Consider the following 22,613-nt stretch of genomic DNA (forward strand, 5'->3'; position numbering starts at 1 on the left):
TGAGATGTGTTCGTGTTTGCCCGTGTGCGCGTGACAAAGTGCTTGTTAATTTAGTTACTAGGGGAATCTTTAGAGCAGTTTATTCAGCTGATAAAACGGTGAACCTGACTTCGTATAAGTTGTCTAATAATTTGATATCGCAATAAACCAACTTTCCGGGCGAAACTGTGACTTTTTTTTCGTGGTAGGAGATGAGCATGTATAACCACGGTCATTATAATTATTACGTGCGGCACAAACAACACTAGGGAAAAAAAAACACCTCTCGGTAATGCGTACGTCAAAAAAGTCGATAAATGACTTATCAAAAGCGACACCTAGTGAAAAAGAGACAGTGACAAAGGCATTCAGAACAATGTAGTGCCGCAAAATTATCCCTGCCCTCCTGAACTTTTTGACTGTGCGCTTGAAGGTGCACGTTAAGACACCGGCCGATCTTCACCACATATTGCTGACCACATGAGAGGGGTACGTTATACACTACATTCTGACTGCAGTCGACGAAAGGGTTCCTATTTTTGATGTAGCAAAATCGTTTATCTTTCTTTATTGGACCACTCAGCTTGGACAACTCGGACTACTGATTCACAGTGCAATAGACAAAGTTAACACCCACTCGCAGGCCTATCTTTATTCATCGATGTGATACATGGTGCACGTACGGTATCACTGCAACTTTTCAGCATGGTTCGCATAAATGCACTGCTTCTTACCTCCGGGCAAATCGTCCACCACGAACAGCGGCAGGAGGCCAAGGAAATTGAAGGTGCCCTCGCCGAACTCGCTCGCGTCGAAGTGGATGCTCTTCTCGGAAACGCGGAATGGACTCTGCTCGTCTCCTATCCAGCGCAGAATCGACTGGTGGTCATCGCTGTCCACTGCGAGCCGACAGAGAGCCCAACACCTTTTTACAGCTGCGACACCGTGTGGTCAAATTTTTGATGAAATACCGTCCTGTGTTCGAACAACATTGTGAACAAAAAGAAAACGCTATTAAGAAAATTAGCGGCTCCTCAACTGGGAGACGCACAGTGAGCTTTAACATACGCGATTCCCTGCGGTGACACAGGCAGTGACGTAAAGCACGCGCAGCCATTCAGTAAGCTAAGTCGAGTTAAAGGATAAAAACCGCTTACAGGGCCGCCGGATCCAACCAGCGAAATCTGTCCTACGACCCAGCCGAGCTCACCGGATGGCCTATATACGAGTTGGAACAACAGGGCGTTTGCGTGAACCTGACAAAAGCGGGCCGAGTCGGCTTGTCATGCTGAAATGTGGCTGTCGATTTCATGGAAACCCTAGCCGGTCGGGCTGAACGAGCGTCGAGTTGGGCTGAGGCAGTCCGAATGCATGGGGCAGCGTGGCAATGATGATTAGCATGTGGATTTATCTAAATTTCGTCCTTGTGGATTTGAACGGCTACGTGACTTTGCAAACTCAATATTTGTAACAAGGTACTGCGCAATAAATAATTGCATAAACATTATCAAAATTTTTGGGCAGGAGGATTAAAACATAAGACCTGTAGCACATAAGCCTGATATTGAAACCTTTACGCTAAAGACACATGCACCGAGAAGTGGCATAGAACGAACTTAAGAATTTCTAGCGGGTAAACCAGTGGGTTCAGACGCTTGGGGCGTTTCTATTTGGCCACTTTGGCAGGGTGAAACCGCTGGAATTAGTGGCAACTATTACGTGTTCGAAGAGTCTTATTGCCTTGACAATTCAGAAAGGTGTAGATTGCTTCGAAATCTACCCCAATAAAAGATACCGCGTAATGAAGCCACAAGAGCGTCTGAAGCCCCAACGGTCAGACAGATCCCTAATCTAACCATCATTCCCATGGTGGCTGAACGATTGCCGCGCCAGAGTTCAGGTGACCGATCTGATAACAGTGCTCCCTTCTTGAGGTCGCATCGGGCTGATTCGCCACTTCTTGCAGAGATGGCGACATTCCTAGGTACTAAACCCGAGTCGCTAAATTTGGCACGTTTCTTTCGCTGCTGTGCCGGCACCTGTAGCGCCTGTAATCGCCACGTTTAACTCTCGCCCTCATCCGTTCCCTTCTGTCGTCTGCTCGAGCTCCCGCTCCGCGACAAACGCTTGCGCTTTATTTCACATACCACATGGCAGTGTGTATGAATGTTTGTCGTCTGCCTCAGCTTCGCTTCAGGCGACCAGTGTTGACGCTCTCTTCCCACCATCACTGGTTACAGCTGGTTACAGTTTAATCTACGCAAACTACTCACGTGAAGACTGCCTCCACCCTACGATCCGTTTACACTATTAGAAGCGAAGAAACAATCGCGGTTATCTAAGACCAAGACATTTTCTAGAATTCGCGCCTGCATCATCATCATCATCATCATCATCATCATCATCATCATCATCATCATCATTCTGGTTATGCCCACTGCAGGGCAAAGGCCTCTCACATACTTCTCCAACTACCCCGGTCATGTGCTAATTGTGGCCATGTTGTCCCTGCAAACTTCTTAATCTCATCCACCCACCTAACTTTCTGCCGCCCTCTGCTACGCTTTCCTTCCCTTGGAATCCATTCCGTAACTCTTAATGACCATCGGTTATCTTCCCTCCTCATTACGTGTCCTGCCCATGTCCATTTCTTTTTCTTGATTTCAACTAAGATATCATTAACTCGCGTTTGTTCCCTCACCCAATCTGCTCTTTTCTTATCCCTTATCATTACACCTATCATTCTTCTTTCCATAGCTTGTTGCGTCGTCCTCAATTTAAGTAGAACCCTTTTCGTAAGCCTCCAGGTTTCTGCCCCGTACGTGAGTACTGGTAAGACACAGCTGTTTTAAACGCCTGCATATCATGACACAAAGCTTCCTTAAAAAGGAAAAATAATAATAGAAAAAGAAGAATGATTAACGCCGCAGGAAGCAGCAATAAAAAGAACGGGTCTACAAAACCGCTAAGGACGAAAACCAAACCTTCTACAATTGCACTGTTTCGCAGCTATATTGTATTTTCTTTTTAATGAAATGATTTGCATTGCTCAACGGTAAAGGGACGTCAGCTGCGCACGGCGTGTTGCGCTATAGAATATGCGCTATGGCGTGTTGTTAACCGAGAGAGTACGTCGAGTTACGGACCAGTCGGCGAACACCTGTGTTGGTATACATTGTTAGTCACGCTGGACCTGCGAGGATAGGAACTCGAGGGAGTAGACGTGTACGAGGCTTTGTTTCACTTCTCTCGTGCGTGATTGGAGTTTTAAATTCAGAGACACTATTATAGTTTATGCAATACTCAGCCAAGCGGGAGTTTATTTTAAGTTCTGAAGTGCTTAGCCGACTTTTTCTTTTCTCTAGACTTTTTGTGCGGAGTGCTGATTTCTTGTAGGCGAAACTGCTGCATTCGCATGCATGCATGCATAATAACGCAGTATATATGCATGCGAGAAGCTCTTCTGTGCGCTTTTCGCAGGGAAGTTTCGGAATAGTGTACTTGGAGTAGCATTTGCCAGAAACTAAGGATTCGTGAAGTGACGCGCACAGACTATGTCCTTCCTTAATAAAGTTATCTCCCACTTTGTAACATTCGCACTTCATTCGTTGAACAATTCTGGACTCGCAGGTGGCACGAAGAGAGGACATTTTTCGTTCCCTTTGCCATACCCAGACGGACATCCGAGAACAAAACACTTCTTCACTCCACTGATCCACCATCCAACTGGCTTCAGCACGTAAAACTATCACATGCGTGGCGAGAAAATACCTTATAGTTCAACAAGCGCACATCGGCGAAACCGATGTGCGCTTGCAGAAGTCTAAAACCCCGACTGAAACACGACAGCGCATTACGATATAGCATGACAGCCGCTCGAGTCAATGCGGGATCAGACGGAAGCAATTGATTTACGCTCACTACACTTAACTATCAAGCAATGCACCACACATTTGCGTAATCCGACAGTACGCAGCTTCGTTCTTTTCTTGTCGTCTGCTTTGCGGGCCCCTAGGCCGCGTAAGAGCCGAATTTCAAGCTAGTGGTTTGCTATTTAAATCTGTCTGCACTTGGCGCTTTGTATTTCTGCTATAGTAGCTTCGAGGATATGAGAAAGGGAAAAACACTAGCAAAAGCCTGTTGGCGAGAGGGTGACGAGCAGAGGCAGAGAGCACATCGGCACGTTGCGCGCACTGAGGGTGAGCAGGTTCGCGGCATCGTTATTTGAACATAGCAAAAACAGTGGCGAGTGCCTCAGTCGGCTCTCCTATATATCTTAAAGACCAACTGCAATGACATTTTCGACCACGTAAAAAGCCCAGTTTCAGATAATTTAGACTCGCGAATGATGAGCGAGCAATGCGCCTGGCTGAGAGATCAACTGAGAGATCAACAGTCGCGCACGGGTCTTCAACATTCGCCATATCCGCATCGCTACCGCTTTGCCGCCAGGCGCACGCGTTGTCTGCATAGGCTTTGTTTAATAGCTGGTAATAACAAAAGTAGGCAACTGCAAGCCCTGCGGCTTTGCCAAGATTACTTTGAGAGTATACTCTAGGCATTTACATTTAATTTAGCCCAAGTGGAATTTCTTTGCAGTTGGCCTTTAAGGCCCCTGAATTTTCCAAAAGTAGCACTGTTCTTAGATCGCTGCGCCACCCCGCTCTCCCAGGCGCTTTATCCTCGACGTCCCAGTCATCCCAGCATCCTCTGCTTCCCTACTGCCCAATACTTGTCACGTGGAAGCACGCGTTACGGTTTTGTATATTTTTTTTCTTTCCAGCGCGCTCCGATCGTAATTCTCGGATTAGTGCGACGAAGGTACTGTACGCGCGAACGGATTGATCGAGTGCGTTATCGGACCAGATCAAATGTGTTAGAGGCAAGAACTTCACTGCGATGCCGTGCTGCTGCTCCTTCAGTTGCCGTAACCGACAAGGCGAGGGCAAAAGGCTTTTTTGTTTACCAACTGGCGAACGCAACGCACAAAGAAGAAAAGTGTGGATTCATAGGGTCGGGCGGGCTGACTTAAGGAGGTTGCAAAAGACGCGCGGCTTTGTGAAGCGCCTCGGTTCTTCTCTACCGCTTATTTTGAACATAGTTTAGGCTTGTCTCATTAAAAAAAGTGCTTGCCAATGTGTCCATGCTGTGCGCGGTTTTTAGCGCGTTTAAGCTGACTTTTTTTCGCATGTGCTTGCTTTGTTTCATAGGAGTTTACGAGTTTTGTTATGTCAGCTGGCTCCTGACATAAAAGCGACTTAGGCCTTTGTTTCATCTCCACCAGAAGTTAGCATGTTTTCGACGCTTTTGCAAGACGTGCTAAGGCTTACGAATGCAGTCGTTTACCTACAATGTATGCCCACATGTATTGATTTGGTTTGTGGTGTTTAATAATGTTAATGCCTCGAAGGTCGTAGTGGATGGCTCCGGATAACTTATTTAGGTCACTTGAGGCTGTTTAACGTGCGATTAATTCATACAGTACACGGGCCTTTTGCATTTCGCCGCTATATGTCCCGGCTGCTGCCCGACGCTTTCTCGGAATCAGCGGGTTGAGCAGCGACTACTCGCATGTTTTGTGTGCGGGAATACCACAGCAGAGAAAGGCCGCAAAGGACCACAGGCCCCTCATAAGGATGAACATTTTCATTGCTTAATATTAAAATTTTTATGAGTCCGATTAAGTTAATGGGTATCGCACGCATCTATACACTGTGCGTTGCCTTGTATTTCTATCTCTTGCGACAAATAATTACGCGGTTTTTGATTATGGAGTGCGCACGGAGTTGCCGTCCTTGAGCACCTTATCAAACCCACGTTAGGATTGTTTGGTCGTACAACCTTTTTGTTATCTGTCTCTATCATCATCATCATCATCATCATCATCATCATCATCATCATCATCATCATCATCATCATCATCATCATCATCATCATCATCATCATCATCATCACTTCTTTTTTTATGCCCATTGCAGGACGAACACCTCTCCTTGCGATCTCCAATTATCCCTGTATTGCGCCAACCGATTCCAACTTGCGCCTGCGAATTTTTTTATTTCGTCACCCCACCTAGCCTTCTACCGTCCTTGACTGCGCTTCCCTTCTCTTGGCACCCATTCTGTAACCCTAATGGTGCACCGGTTATCTAACCTGTGCATTACTTGGCCTGCCCTGCTACATTATTTTCTCTTAATGTCAATTAGAATATCGGCTATCCCCATTTGCTCTCTGATTCACACCGCTCTTTTCCTGTCTCTTAACATTATGTCTTGATGTCTATTATCACTCTTTGTGCGGTCCTTAACTTGTCCTCGAGCTTCTTTGTCAACTTACAAGTTTCTGCCCCATATGTGAGCACCGGTAGAATGCATTGATTGTACACCTTTCTTTTCAATGATAGTGGTAAGCTTCCAGTCAGGATCTGGCAATGCCTGCCGTATGCACTCCAACCTATTTTTATTCTTCTGTAAATTCCCTTCTCATGAGCAGGGTCCCTTGTGAGTAATTGCCCTAGGTAAACGTACTCCTTTACAGAATCTAGAGGCTGACTGGTGATCCTGAACTCTTGTTCCCTTGACAGGCCATTGATCATTATTTCTGTCTTCTGCATATTAGTCTTCAACCCCATTCTTACACTCTCTCTGTTACGGTCCTCAATCGTTTGTTGTAGCTCGTCCCCAGTGTTGCTGAACAGGACAATGTCATCTGAAAGTCGAAGGTTGCTGAGATATTGGCCGTTGATACTTACTCCTAAGCCTTCCCAGTTTAATACCTTGATACTTCTGTCAAGCACGCAGTGAATAGAATTGGAGAGATTGTGTCTCTTTGTCTGGCCCTTTTCTTTATAGGTATCTTGCTACTTTTCTTGTGGAGAATTAAGGTAGCTGTGGAATTTCTGTAGATATTTTCCAAGATATTTACGTAAGCGTACTGTACTCGTTGATTACGTAATGCCTCTATGACTGCTGGTATTTCTACTGAATCAAATGCTTTTTCGTTATCTATGAAAACCATTCAGAGAGGCTGATTGTACTCTGCGGATTCCTCGAGTACCTGACTTATGACGTGAATATGATCCATTGTAATGTATCCCTTCCTGAAACCAGCCTGTTTCTTTGGTTGATTGAAGTCCAGTGTTTCCCTCATTCTATTGGAGATTATCTGGGTGAATATTTTATATAATTCTGGAAGTAAGCTAGTGGGCCTAGAATTTGTCAATTCTTTAAAGTTTCCCCTTTTGTGGATTAGTATAATGGTGGCATTCTTCCAGTTCTCTGGGACCCTTGAAGCCGATAGACAGTTCGTATAAAGGGCTGCCACTTTTTCAAGCATTATGTCTCCTCAACCTTTGATTAAATCGAATGTTATGCCGTCTTCTGCAGCCGCTTTCCCCTGTTTCATGTCTTGCAAGGCCGTTCTAACTTCATCGCTGGTTATAGAAGGAGCCTTCGAGTTATAGGGACACCGCTTCCTGCGACAACTTACCAGGCGAAAGAATACAGACGCGAGCAATATGCAGATATAAATTAACACTTTAAAATATCGTTACTGGTGCTAATGGAGCGGGGGGCGGCATAATTATTTTTGGAACCTCTGTCCAGTTTCGCCCTCAAGATCGTTCTTGCTATCAAAGTCCAACCTCTTGCACTTTATTGAATAAAAGAAACAAAAGAAAAACGATTTCATGTTCTGCGAAAATTACCGACACGTTGTTCACATAATCAATGCCGTCTAGGTGTGAAAACGTTGCTCATGCCTGCCAGAATCCGTGAATAAGCTACACACATCTGTAAAAGGCGCAGAGCAGAAGCGGCCCAGTTGATAGGCGTTGCTGACCCAAGACAGTTGGAATGGCTTTTTGAGGGTTTCGACAGACTCTTCACTTTAAACTGTGCTATGGGGCACGCGTTCGAAGCGCGCGTCCAGGCCTGCCCGGGAAGCTGCGCCGTCCAGCGCCTTGACGCCTAGTGAAGGCGCTGCTGTTGTCTGCCGGGGTACGTCCCTGGGAGCATCAGCTGGCGCAACGAATGGACAACAAAATGTGGCCTCAGGGTCATGGAATCCGAGTCGGACGTCCAGCTGAAACTCCCAGAGCCGGCCACCATGCAGAGAAGCGGACAGCAGCAATTTCAATCGATCGTGTTCAACTGCCTCGGCTGGACGGCGCAGCTCACCGACAACCCCGGACAGAGCAGGTCAATCGCCATGATAATAGTGTGCTTACCACTAAATACGTGGCTGTAACGTCATTGTTCACTGCGTACGTAGCGACCCTCCCTCAGTTCAGGTGCATCCTTCCCCCGCCGACACTTCATATTGATTTTTCAACATGAGCAGCGTTTCTTCATCAGAACGCTGTGAAAATATAAATAAGTTAAATAGAAGTTATTGGTTCAAAAGTAACTAAGCGAATCAGAAAGAATTGCGCCAGCGACATCGTGATAACAGTAAAATGCAGAAATGACAGTAACAGAAATAGTTATTTATGTCTTGTCTCTCTGATTATCACAAGTGTTTGCTGCAAAAATAGCGAAGCCTCAAAGCGGGGGTAACGACGGATAAAGCTTTACCATTTACGATGGACAGGTCGCAGACGTGAACGTCGAAGGGATAATAGATGAAGTCAATGTAGCAGCACACAGCAAATTTCAGTCTGAAATGCAGACAAAATCAAAATCAATGCTATAAATGTTTGTCGTTGTCCAATTCGCCTGAAATGTGAACTCCCATCTCTGAGGGAACGTTCAGTCAAGAGCGGTAATTTGAACTCCTTGCGGAAGCCCCAGACTAATGGTCACGTAAACAAACAAAAATGATTCGTTCCACAACGCAACGTTTCCAGGAGGCCCTGATGTTCCTCGTCACATGCTTATCACTAGTTTATCGCTACCCCTGTCATTAGAATTTCGATTCCTTTGCGAGGCTCTAGTTGAGCTTTCAAAACTCTTGAAAGCTCGCTGTCACAAGCTTCTGACGTGAAAGGTATCTCGTATCTCGTAAGAGAAAGTATACTTCGTCAGCCTGTGATAAGTTCGCCATGCTCTTTGTTTCGTAGTTTTACGTTCACGTTAAAGTGTTATGTCTACTTGAGTTTGTGCACGCTTAGTTTAATCTTTTGAATAGAAAGTTTGAATTCGCACTGTCCGCTGTATATTGGAGGCACCGTTTACTCAGAAATTATTCGAAGAATTTTGCGTCTTACTCTATGCTTTTATTTCACGGGTCAGCTCTCGCGAGGAATATAAATCCGTTGCTTCAGCCTCTTCGCGTATAAGCTGACTCCACATTCCATAAGCTTAAGAAATAAGTTGCTGCTGTGAATGGTGCTGTCGAATTCACGTGATCAAAGTGAGCCAGTCTTTTTTTTTTCTTCGAAAAGGCCCACGAACACATGTTGTACAAAGTAGCAGCATTGCGCGGAACTGGGCTTCCTTCAGTGCGAAGCCCCCTTCTGATTGACCATTCGCAAAACTGTTGCTGTGCGTGCGCGAGCAAGTGCATTTCAAGCCAGGCAACCTCCGCCGCAGACTATAGCAGAACGAAATGTTGTTCCCATTCGAGATCTTGCCCTTTACCAACGGCGAACCATGCAAACGCCTCTACCCTACCAGAGTGGCAGAGTAGAAGTCAGTAAACATGTGGAATCACCACGTGTGATAAACGAGCGAGATCATATAGGCGCGACTCCTTCGATAGTACAAGTTCAATAAAATTAAGAGTTTGATGACATCTGGTTTGACCCCTCGACCATCTTTTGTCTTGATCGAGCACGTCAGCTCCCGTGGCAGGGTAGCCGAGGCAACTTTGTATTTTTTATGCGGTTGGTGTCATCTTTTGCTCTTTGACGAGTATACTGCAAGTTTGTTATAAGGCAACATCGACATTTGAAAAGCATTGAGTCAAAATTTGTCTTGTTGCCTTACAAGACACTAGCATTGGAGCAACCTGCTCAGAAACGGCACGACGTTTTATACAAGGGCGAATCAGAAAGTCGTTGCCCCTATCTTTTATTAGCCAGAATAATGTACATACAGGTAATTACAAATATGCGTACCATTCTACGTACCTTACAATATTATCCCACATAGTTCCCACACTGGTTCAGACATTTGTTCCATCGCAGCACTAAGGTTGAGATGCCCCTGTCGTTGGACAGCGACTAACGCGGCCTGCCCGAACGCTCATTGTCATGCAAGCCTTTACGGCCTTTTGCAAACTTACAACACTACCATCTCACGCTTCTCAAAGCGAGACACCTTTCCCCATACGGGGGCTGCATTTCCCTGCGGATTTCAATGGGCGTTCGTCCCTCGCTCCATAGAACACGAGTCACACTTCGTTTCATCACACCTAGAGTCACATAACCGCCATTTTCAACTGACAGCAGCGCCATGCCGCGGAGCTACCGGCACATAACACCAGGCCTGTCCAAGAAAGGTCCACCGCTGGGAATTGATACGTTCACTTCGCATTTACCGCCGTAATTTGGCAAAATAAAAAGTAGAAGCAGATACTTTCTGATTTGCCCTCGTATGTTGTTCGAGGAGTGAGCGACACGTACTGGTTGCTTTCGTTCTCCCCAGCCCCGCTGTAATTCAGAACGGTGATAAATACGCACAATTTTATGGTGGCGACGTGTGTACTCAGTATACGCGGAAAAAGTTTATTTACTTGTAACGGAGTGACATAGAATTACTTTACTTGTACGGTCACTCGCAATTTCTTTTTTGCGTAGTCGTAAGCGCATAATTTTTACGAGTAGTGAAGAAGACATGGAGAATTGCGAAGGAATACGAGAATAGATATACTTTCTTATTGCCATTTGCTAGCCTGCAGTGCTAGTTGTTCGCTAACAAGCTCCGTTCCCTGTTCGTTCAGCTCCCTGTTCGCTTAGGGCAGGATTCCTTGGCCACCTAAAACGTAAGCGTTCTAATGACGATAGCATAGGTATACCCAAACACATTAGATATACGAGGCGCATGCGGTCTCTCAATGACACGTTTTAGAGCGCAGCTCTTTGGCGTCCGTTCCTGGGTTTCGCGTCGTCGTCGGCGTCGGCGTCGTCGTCGGCGTCGGCGTTGTCGGCGTTGTCGTCGGCCTCGTAACCAGCTCGCCTCCGCCGCCGCGCTCCGCCGCCGCGCATGCGCCGCTGCTCCGCCGCCGCGCATGCGCGCTGTCGGCTCTCCGGGCGAGAGAGGATGATGGAAGGGAGGAGGAGAGACTGTGGAGGAGGGCTGGCTACACAAATGGCTCTTTGGCGTCCGTTCCTGGGTTTCGCGTTGTCGTCGGCCTCGTAACCAGCTCCGCCCCCCTTTCATCCCCCCAGCGCTAGCAGCGACCGACTGATACCGCTTTCGTGAGTCCGCTACCGCACTCACGAAAGACGTCGTGCACTTCCTGCAACTCGCATTAACCGTCCATCGATCCACACCGATGTTAGTAGTGGGGGACTTTAATGTTGACATAAAGACAAACAGCAATTTCCTAACACTTATGCGGGAGAACATCCCGTTCCTCTCGCTCGTAACGCGTCCCACGGCTGTGACAACCTCGCGAGGCACTTGTATAGATCTCGTCTTTGAGAATCAAGCATTGGTGTACCAAGTCGAACATATATCAGTCTATTTCTCCGACCACAAAGCTTCCTTCATGACTGTCAATAACTGTTAATGGAGTCTTCGTTAAAGGAATACGTGTGAAAAATAAAAAAAAATTCTGTGATAGCGCATACATGTGTTGCTCGATTTCTTTGCCTCAATCTATCGAAAAGGTGAAACAGCTTATTTGCTGCGCTCAAATTTCGCATTAGGAAGTAACGTAATCGTCGGTAATTTTTTTTAAACGTTATCCGAGTGACACCTGCTCTAAGGTGCCTCAGTCGATCAGTGCTGTGGTATACTGGCTATGTCCCAAATGACAAGATCCTTGTAACAGGTCGTTAGCCGCAGAGCAGACGACCTGGTTTATATAACGTGTCATGTCCCTGCAGACGCAGGGGAGTGACCTAACTTGGTTGCATTCGTGTGCGTTACGTCCACAGAGGCCACCATATGTCTGCACAGCAAAACATCGGCCTTTCCTTTCTTTCGTTCTAGGAGCGTTCGCAAAGCAAAAGTCAAACAGAGCCGCAGGTCGTTCCTGACAACTGGGGACATCAAGAACGGAAAGCGGGCCATAAAAGTTATACGACCTCGGCAGCGGCCGTCACTCGGGTTAGCTTTGTTTTTCTGGAAAACCTCGCTGTCAAGCTGCCTGGGCTGACTATACCGTCATGTTTACTGTGTAGCTGACGCACACATCGCTCTGAAGGGCAGATGAGCAGTCGGTGGCCGAGGAAGAGCATAAACATGCTTTTATATCGGCCTTCTGTGAAAGCGGCGTCCCATGTTTATATGTCCGCCCGCTATTATATACCGCGCTGAAAACCCCGCCAGGGCAAACAGGGTATAGGAAACGGAGTGCACGCTTTATTTATCGAGGCGGCAGTGCTTACCATGCGCCCTTCAAGATACAATGCCGCACGTCATGCAATCACCGATAGCTAACCGTGTTAACGTACGGAGCGGTTAACACGCAGACGAATGCGTAGAGCAAAATTAAAGCTGCGTCAGTTTCAAGGAACAGCACGGTTCCAGCTCCCCGGCTGAAACTATATTAAAACTGGGCTGCGCAAGAAGCGTTATAAATTGTAGGATTCGGCATTCCGTAACTGTGCAGTCGGTGGTGATAGACGCTGCCGTGGAGGGCTATTAATTTTTGGCCACCTGCAGTTTTTTGACGTGTGCCTAAATCTAAGTACACGAACGTTCTTGCATTTATATAGCACCCGCCGAAATGCGGTTGCCGCCGCGGCTGGGAATCGAACCCGCGATCTCTTGCTCAGCAGCACATCGCCATATCTACTGAGCGATCACGCGGTGAGTGAAATGTTGCGCAAGACAATAAACTTACATAATTAAATCGCGGAAGAAAAAGGGGGTGGACACGGGGCAAGCGCTACGTATATCAAATAGTCGTACCTTTCCTTTTCTGTTCTTTTACTGACGCATGTGCGCATGCGCGTATCATGTGCACTATATGTATATTTCATGACGACGTTGTTAAATAAACAGTTGAGAGTAGCACTAGTCCCGTGTCCACCACCTTTTAAGCGCAAGCATTCTTAGGAGACTCACCCAGAAAACCTCTCCGTCTGTAACTCCGTAATGCGTGAAACGATGCGCCCCATAAAGAAAAAAAAAATCAAAATAAATTTGAAAGAAAAAAAAAAACTCACCGACGATTACGATACCCCCTAATGCGAAATTTGAGCGCAGCTCTATAGGTGTTCTCATTTCGCGATATAGTGGCTGGCGTGGACAATCTGTCTCGTGCGGCACATTGAAATCGGAGCGAAGTGTGGCGCGACTGCTTCGCTGATGGACAGATCACGAGAGGCAGCGCTTGGGTGACACGTGGGAGCGATCCACAGCATCCGCCACGCAGACAGACCTCCGCTCATGCAGCACTTTGTCTCCATATATGGTATCGGTGGCGTCATCGGTGAACAGACGACGTGCGCCGCTCTGGCGCCATCTCGTGGCCATCGTCGCCGCAAAGCCCGTTTCGCGCGGCACTACGCTTTTCTTTTCACGCTTTCACCCTAGCCTTATCATCCGCTATCCGCCTCATGGTTCCACTGCACCCATCCCCTCAATTTTCCTTTTCGTGCTCTCCTCGCTATCGCCGTCTTTCATCCGCACGCCACGTTCGTTCTTTCATCCTTCGCTGCACTCGTTCGCTCGGTTACGAGGGCGCCGAGGGACAACGCCGACGCCGACGCTCACTGCAGGAAAGGGAGCCCAAGAGCTAAGCTCTAAAATTCGAAGAAACACGTTGGCGGTGGTGAGTCTCGAACTTGCGACCCCACACTCAGCAGCCCCACACTCATAGGCCGAGTGTCTTGCCCCCTATGGTGTTACCCACTGGGCTAAACACCCACGCTTGCAGAAGACAAATATATCTGAATCATAGGAATGTGTTGTGCCGCGTAGTGTGTGTTATCGCTCAACACGGAAAAATAAGCAGTCAATGAGTTGATAAGGATGATGAGGATTGGTGAGGGATATGGGTCTGATCGCGGTTGATAATCGTTCGACGCGGATGGATAAAATGCTAACGAGATATACGGGCGTATAATGGTCCGAGCAATTCTGGTGAGGTTCACGAGGACCGATAAGAGTTGATAAAAGTCGGATCATGCCTTATAAGGTTGATAAGGTCAGACGGGTTGATAGGGGTCGGATCGAGTTCGATAAGTGTTGATAAGGGCGGCATAAAGTCCGATAAGGTTGATAACGACCGATAATGGTTGATAAGGGTTTACACTTGTCGCATCAAGGGCCAAAACAGATTAGAGTACTAATAAAGCATACATTTAATGAACAGTCTAGTGCTTCGTCAATCACGGTAAACAACATCCGTCGCGTTGTATGAGCGACAATTAGCAAGTGGCACAATGCTTACGCATAAATAGACAACTCTGGTGGAGTTTCTCTATATTGCCTGTGGCACTCATTATGTCAAGTATGCTCCAACTACAGACTATCTGCGAAGTTTCACGTCGATACTCCTACACTTTTTTCCCTGTGAGAATCAGGGGTGGATCCAGGGCGTCCTCAAGAAAGTTGGGGGGGGGGGGGAGGCTCACTGCACACTCGATTTTGTCAGCGCATGCCTCTAATGGTTGGGGGAGGGGTAAGGCTTCTCCTTTGTATTCGCCAGTGTATAGTAAACAAGTTTACGAACACAACGTCTGGTGACACTTGGAGTAAGACGTCACAGAGTGACGTATGTTCGGCCGAGCGTTCACCAGAGAGAAAAGGAACAGGACGGACGCGGCAAGGTGCACTTGAGCGGTCTAGTACACTGAACGCTGTAGAAGTAAGAAGTCTCAGGCGCTGTGAAAAAATCGTTACCGTCGGTTGGCGACGATCCGGTTGTCAGGTGCGACGCGGAACCTCAAGTGCTGGTCGGCTTGCGAGTCGAGCGGATTGAGCTTTGTGACCGGCGAGAAGGCGAGTCGGGGCCTCCACAGTCGGTCCGGCAGGCCTTCGGGCAGGGGCGCCGTTCGCTGGCCGTCCACCAGGAGACTCAGGTTGAGACGCACGTCCAGCCACGAATATTCCATCTGGCTCGCGAACGTCAGCTCCTGCGAGGTCCGTGCGCAAGTTGTGTCGTACGGGAGAGGTCGGCACAAAGACGTCCGTATTGCACAGTTCAATTGAGCGTGAACGACGACGGAAGCTCAAGTGACAGAATGCCTTGCCTGTGCAGTGTAATTGGCATTTCCGGATAGGCGGCCCTAAAGGCGGCCCTTCGCATTTTGTATACATTTAAAGGAAATAAATAGAACGCGATGACGATGACAACGACGACGTTGACAGCGACAGCAAAAACGACAAAAATATCGTTTGTAAGGTAGTTTGGACGGAACAGGGCTGACACACAAAGCTTGCCGTGAACGTTAAAAACTTCGCATGGTCTGAGTCATCCTGCCATATGCTTGTATTTTAACATAGATTCAAGAATTAGTTGTTAACATCGAGGTGAAAGGAGCTAGGTTTCGCGTTCAAGTGCCTCCTTCTGGCGCCTTCACTAGATTAAACTCTTTCTGAAATGCAGGTTCATTCATGAGGTTGTGCACCCCATAGCAACAGTGTAGCAATGAGAGAAGCCGTGGTGAATGGGCTCTGGATTACTTTTCACCACGTGAGCTTCTCAAGGTGTACCCCTATCTAGGCACACGAGAGCTTTACCCCCCTTTAGAATGCAGCCTCCACGGTCCTGAATCGAACCCGCTACCTCGTCCTTGGCAGCTAAACGCCGTAGCCACTGAACTTGGTTAAAACACGTTGGCGGGCTAGTTGGTTAGACTGTATAAGCGCGACTGTACGTGGACGTAGAAAGAAACGGATACACAGACACAGCGCTTGTCTTTGTATCTGTTTCTTTCTACGTCCTCCGTACGGTCGCGCTTATACACTCTACCATGGGTATCCACTGAGCCCCGATGGCGGGACTACATTGCATCCACTTCAGTATTATAGAATGACTGCTTTAATCTTGCGAGCGTAGGCGTAGCGCTGGCGGCATTGCTCGCACATCGGGAGTGGCGAAAGATACATTGTCGTGCTTACCTGCTTTACGGGACAGACGTCAAATGCGCTTTGGATGAATAGCTGGAAATATACGACTGTTGGTTCGCCTGCAAGATACACAGCAAGTAGCGTCCAGTCTTCCTAAACGCAAAAATGTACAAGTACGCACCTAATAAATGACATATCTTAGAACTATTCTTGAAGTTAACGTTATTGAGTGTTTAATTTTGTGTCTCCCACTTTTACTGTGCTTCATAGTTTTGTTTGATATTTTCCGTACAATAGCGCCTGCGCCGTGAAAACCAGTTGTCTCGTCCGTCGACCAACCGGTGCCATAGACCTAAATGAACCGCGTGCCGTTCTATTTTACAGGGCTCAAGGAAAGTGAAGCTCGTAGTGAAGGTGGCTTCCAAATAAGGTTCTGGGCTATAATCTAACCGACGCTGAGTACCAGCTATGATGGTTGGATCAAGCAGATGTAATAGATACCGCTTCATGTTCCTTGTACTATCATTTCTTGAAGATGGCTGCACCTTGGCTTCTACAAAATCCGCCTGCACAATATATAGCTAAACATGGCGCAATGCACTTGCGAGATATAACAAGAAACATAAACCTTTATATTTGGAAAATGGCCCGGGTGAGTTAAGTGGGCGTGGCTGACGACTTGACGAAGCCCATTAGTTGCCGTTGAAGCCGTAGCTAAGTTTCAAATACCGAAAGTGGCCGTCCTCTTGCAAAGCAATGGTGCTGCTTCCACCATATTGCGAAAGCTAGGAATTATGGAGACGGCGTGTACGGCACTGAGAAGCAGTGAAACAGGCATTGCGTTATGCGCTTCCGCTGAGCGGAAACAGGCCCGGGTGTTTTATTCCCGTTCCTTCGTTTTGATGGCGGGCCCTTCTTAACGTCCTGCGCTTCCCCAACTTCGTTTCTTTTCCACGGCACTTTGGATGTTGCGAACATTTTCCTGCAATGGTTTGATAAGAAACGGGTTTCGATGTAAAAAATACCCAAGGAGCTCCACCATGTGGAAACAGACGGCGAGATTGCGCACAGAGCGGGGGAAGAAAGATTTCGGGCTTTAGCTAAAAGTGTGCCCGTGATTCGAGAGTTGCCAAAGTACAGATAGAAGAAATTAATAGGCAAGCCCACTTTATTTGAATTATTCAGCTGAAGAAAAGAGAAAGTGCTAAAGGAGAAAAGCTGTCTTCGGAATAACTGACGGATCGAAACAGGCTTATTTGTTAAAAGGAAGCTTAAGCTCGGGCCCAATTACGACGCGGCCTATTCAAATACATCTAAAACGCAAAAATGCTTTTCTGAGATAACCCCTGGACGACCAATTTTGATAAAATTTCTTGCACTTGTGAGAGAAAGGTAAGTTCTAGTTAATGTTGGAAGCGGAATTTCGATTTAGAGGCTGAATTTTATTAAAAGGTTTTTTTTTTAATTCGAAGGTTTGAGAAATATAGAAGCACAACCTTTACAAATTAATAGCTTTTCATCAAAAACAGATATCGTGGTCCTGTAAGCGAAATCCACTAGATCACTGAATCTAGATCACTAGATCACAAATTTGATACGTCATTTTATATTTTACGTTAACTTGTTACGTTGTGTACAAGGATACTGAAAAAGCTGTATTTACACATTACTAACTTTTTCAGATTGATGTCTAACATAAATTTTGTCCGCTTTAGATGTACTATGAGATTCAATTCACAAAATTGTGATATTATTTTTCATTGCTGAGGTAGAGTTGTAAACTTGATAGTTTCGTTTTCTGAAAGTTTTAGATTTTTGCAAAATTTCAGTTAAATATTATCAAAAATTCGATACCAACAGTTACTAGATCTTTAAGTTTTTCTTTTAAATGTAATCAACCTGGTCAATTCTGGTGTAGGGGCTGCCGAGGAAAACGAATTCTCCTTTTACGTGTATCCGAGCTAAACCTTCCTCTTAACTCACTTACTCTACTGGGTGTGCGTCTACACACAGAAGTGCACATGCGCACACGTTTGATTTCTGTTCAACGGCTCTTTCTTTAGTCGTCAAACATACGCGCATGCGTGTGCGCGTGTGTTGTACTGTGTTTGTACACGCCGTGCATGTTCGCATGCGGTGTGTAAGAGCACGTGCTAAGGTGAAGGAATGAAGTGTCCGTTAGACCCGCACATTGCATTAACAGAGGTGGTTAAGCATGCACGCACTTACGCGCGTGCACAAGCCGTCTTCTCCCTGCCGTTTCTTTATCCAACATACATGCATACATGCTTGCGTACATATACATGCACACAAACACGCAAATGTTATCGGGAAACGGGAAATTTTACAAGTGCTACTGAAATACTTTAAGAACGCTCTTTGTTACAGTTGGACTGATGCATTAGTGGTGCTCTTGAATTGCATTTGGAACCCTCTTTGTTACAGTTGCACCGATGCATTTGTGGTTGTACCAAAACGAGTAGCACTGGGAATTGAATAGGTTGAGGTCGAAGTCTGCAAGGAAGAGAGAAATCTGAATCGGTCAAATAATGGTGGTTATCAAAATGCATCTCGCCTTGCCGTTAGTAACAGAGACCTAATGAGGTGAAGCAGCGGGCTTTCGCGTATTATCTACCTTCGGCATCCCTGTACACGGAGGGTGGTCTGTAGCGGTTGTAATGCACATCAGTGAAGAAATGCGCATGCTGGTCGCAGGCCGGATCGAGCAGGTAGCAGGATCCGTTGCCTGCACCTGACACTGCGTTGGCAGCGCCGCACAAAGTGGACGCCGCTTGCATCGTTCTGGAAAAAAAAAACAACAACCCAGAAGTGTACCTCACTTGTTCGTCCGTTGTATTCTTCCGTCATCTAACAGCTGCGCTTCCAAGTCGTTTTTCAATGATATCCTGTAAGCACGTCTCCAAGGCACCAGGATGGGCAGATGGACTTTAGTATGCATTTTCCCGCTCATACTCTTTTCTGCTTTTCTTTTTGCAAAGGTGGTGCACCAGTTGCCTCGAAAATCGGCACACAAACAGGTCAACCCACAGTGACGGACACACGCAAACATGCAAAACCAACAATTCCTCTTAGCGCCACCCATCGCGGTAGCTTAGTGGCTAATAGCGTCGCGCTGCTGAGCTCGAGGCCACGGGGTCGATTCCGGTGGCGGCGGTCGCACGTCGATAGGGAAGAAGTGAAAAAAAAAAAAACTCGTGTAGTTATGTATAGGTTCACGTTAAAGAGGCCCAGATGGACAAAATGAACCTGGAGTCCCTTATTGTACGGAGTGCCTCAATCATACTGTAATTCTGGCGCATAACACATCAGAATTTAAAAGAAAGTTCCAGTTTTGAAAAAAAAAAAACTTTTTTCCACGTCGACAATCCTAATGCTAATAAATTAAAAGAATTTCTGCTATTATGCCGGATAGAATACACCAGAAGACTGTTTTTTCCAACGTTTACACACGCGCAGCAAACGGGTCGGGCTGAGTCAACCTACTCCGGGCTGACTCAGCCCGACTCGACGCTCACTCAATGCGACCTGATGGTGTTTACGTGAACTCTACAGGTGGATTCTAGCCGAACAAGCCGATTCTACCCGATTCTGTCGGTTTCATGTAAACGCCTTGAGAGTTAAAGCATGAAACATGTGACCATTCTGCTGCACTGTAGAACTACACTGAGTTAGTGGAGTCGATTCAACAGCGTTCTTAACAACAACGGGAACGAAATCGACGGGAACGCGGAAGAAAGGGAGCGCTTGTTTCGCATCTCATCTTTTTTTCCCGAGCTCTAGTGCAGTTTCATTCGTGGTGTGACTGAAGGGATACCGAAAAAAAAAGTACTTGTGCGGTTTTAGTAACTGGCCTCGCACAATAACAAAATAGTCCCTCTTGCTTTGCGAGGAGGCTTGGTGAGCCAGAAAAGACGCGAGCACGAAGGGCCGCGACGAACTGCCCGCATCAGGTGGCCGGGACATCAAAAATTATGACGGTATCTGCAAGGGCCCAGTGATGTTTTCTATTACAACGAATAGACTACATTGTATCCTAAAATGTTTATTTATCGCAATACCCTCAGCGTCAACAAGGCATCATAGGGGAGAGGGGGAGGGTTGTACACTGCACAATTTAAAATGATGAACTGTGTACAAGTCTCCGATGAACAACAAAAGCAACAACCTAACATAGCGCATCAAATAACAAGCATAAAATACGGGATTACGAAAATGTAAAAAAAAAAGAAAAACAGCAGGGAGTAGAAGAGTTGGAATTAGTGGTGGCAACAGGATCTCAATTAAGCGAATCCATTGTGAGACTTATGGGCGTAAAAAAAGAAGTTCTAAACGTCTCTGTACGGCACTTGTATTCTCTAACCTTCTTTGTGTGATCGATTCGTGGAGAGGCATAATGCGGTGGAAATATGTAATTTTCCTTGTCTATGCCCGTTCAAGCAAAAAATATATTCTGAAAAAAATTTAACACTGAACTTAGCAAGTGTAAAGAACAATTAGTGAGCCGTAACGGCTCAAGAGGGGAAAAAAATCAGAAATTGAAATCTGTGACGTCACACTGACGTAATGGGCGCTGAGTTTGCGTAATGGCACTGAGGTGGCGCAGTGTTTTAATCCTGACAAAAGTTATGCTATAAAGCAGCATGTCGTTACGACTAAGTGTCGTAAATAAACATGTTAATAAATGGGCGTATCCTCTCAACGTTGCTAACTGGAAGTTTTTGAAATTCGGGTAGGCTTGAGAAATATTGTTTGAAAATGCTGCCGATTGACTTACGCTGGGGCACTGTGGTGAGGTTCGACAGATAGCCGAAGGGTGCAGTGCTCGAAATTCTGGACATGCAGTGCCTGATAAGCAACACCGTTGCATTTATTTTTGCCATTTTGTACCTCGTTCACTGAAGCCTTCATTTTAACGAAGATCATGTCGCGGTTCAAACCACGACCTACATGTGCGGTATAGACGAAAAGGAAGTTAAGGAAAAGAACCGGTCAGTGCCCTGTTGCATGAATCAGGTGTACTTCCGAACTGTCGTATAGAGGAAATTTAATGCCGGCGTTGTTTTGAGTCGATGCTCATCATGACGCCTTCGTATATGTGCTATCGGAATTAATCGAAGCAAGTTCCGCCTCGCCACATACACCTTCCACTGTCATTCTATTTACGTGAGTCTCAATTTCTTAATATTGAAAATCATGCGTTCCTGTCCTTGCACAATTTACGACACCATTGATTAGAAAACTAATATAAGGTGGATGAGAAAGCTTGCGAAACTTATCTGTCCGCACACACTGAGACGTCAGACTGTTGCTCTGCCTCTTTTCCACCAGTGAAATAGTCGGTTATTAGAGCATTTTAGAATAGGGGCCCCAAACGTTTGGGGCACCAAAGAAATAGCGTCAAAGCCACTGCTCATGCGCGAGACGCAAACTGTGTTTGGGTTTTGCGTCGGGCACGCTATTTCACTGATTTAGCGGTAGCCCCGAAAGCTGCCCCAAAAGCTCTGCGTCAACAAACATGGCAGCACCCATCGAAGCGACGGCTATAACCTAGCACCAAACTGGGCTCGATTCGCGGTAACGCGTGAAGCTCCGCAAGCTAGAAGTGACTGCGGTTATCGCTTCCTCTCAACTAGAGTGTGTTAGGAAGATTGATTCATTAGACGCCACTGATTTTGAATTCGATTGTTGATTTCATGGCTCGTAGGCCTAACACGTCTTAACTTGGCTTGTGAAGGGACGTAAAGTTGGTTATACTCAAAGCTAAGCGCAACTACTTGCTTGCTGCTAATAGAATAACCTCTAAATTGTAATTAAACGCTAAAATACGAATGTCAAGATTACTCTTCTTATCGTAAAATAGTATATTTTATCTAATTATTTGTAGTAGCTTTTCTTTGACGCCGTAGTGGCGTTGCAAGCGCAAGACGTTATCCGCAAACGCAAAGCCCTATTTAAATTCAGTCGTGCGTGCCCCAACGCTAGCACCCGCAAAGCTATTTGGGGCCCCAAACTTTGGGGGCCCCAAATTCTAACTCTCTATTCATTTTCGCTTCTGCATTATTGATTCATTGAGGTTCAACGACCCAAATCAACACTGAAGCTGCGAAAGAAGCTGTAGTGGAAGGATTCGAATTAATTTTGACGACTTTTTTTTTAACGTGCACCGAAACCTCGCCACACAGGCATTTTTGCGTATGTTTTGCGTACGTTTTTGCGTCATCGGAACGCGTCCGTTGCAGCCCGGAATCGAACCCGCGCCCTCGTGCTCCGCAGGATAACGCCGAAGCCACCGAGCCACTATATGGCTGACGTCTCTGCGTTACGACAGCGTCTTGGAAACTTCTAGTAGATTGCTTAAGAAGAGCTTAGGAAACGAGGAACTATGTTCGTAAATGCTAGCGCATTTGAAATCTCGTAAAATTCGTCATCTTGTGTCTCATTCTTCCACGCTTAGTCTACAACTCGAGATTGCACAAACTCGTG

General features: G+C 46.4%; 1 protein-coding gene across 2 annotated transcripts in view; it reads right to left on the reverse strand.

Moving 5' to 3' along the window:
• Positions 1-22,613, reverse strand: part of LOC135919537 (glycine receptor subunit alpha-2-like) — a 32,002-nt gene that overhangs the window by 8,698 nt on the left and 691 nt on the right. For both annotated transcript variants that reach the window (XM_065453430.1, XM_065453431.1), the window contains exons 2-6: positions 18,745-18,911; positions 16,161-16,228; positions 14,940-15,172; positions 8,553-8,635; positions 714-878 (exon numbers count right to left, since the gene is read on the reverse strand). In XM_065453430.1, the coding sequence (XP_065309502.1) occupies positions 714-878; positions 8,553-8,635; positions 14,940-15,172; positions 16,161-16,228; positions 18,745-18,911 (716 nt within the window). The remainder of the gene's footprint in view (positions 1-713; positions 879-8,552; positions 8,636-14,939; positions 15,173-16,160; positions 16,229-18,744; positions 18,912-22,613) is intronic.

Source organism: Dermacentor albipictus, chromosome 3 (genome assembly GCF_038994185.2).
Source record: "Dermacentor albipictus isolate Rhodes 1998 colony chromosome 3, USDA_Dalb.pri_finalv2, whole genome shotgun sequence".
Lineage (NCBI taxonomy): Eukaryota > Metazoa > Arthropoda > Arachnida > Ixodida > Ixodidae > Dermacentor > Dermacentor albipictus.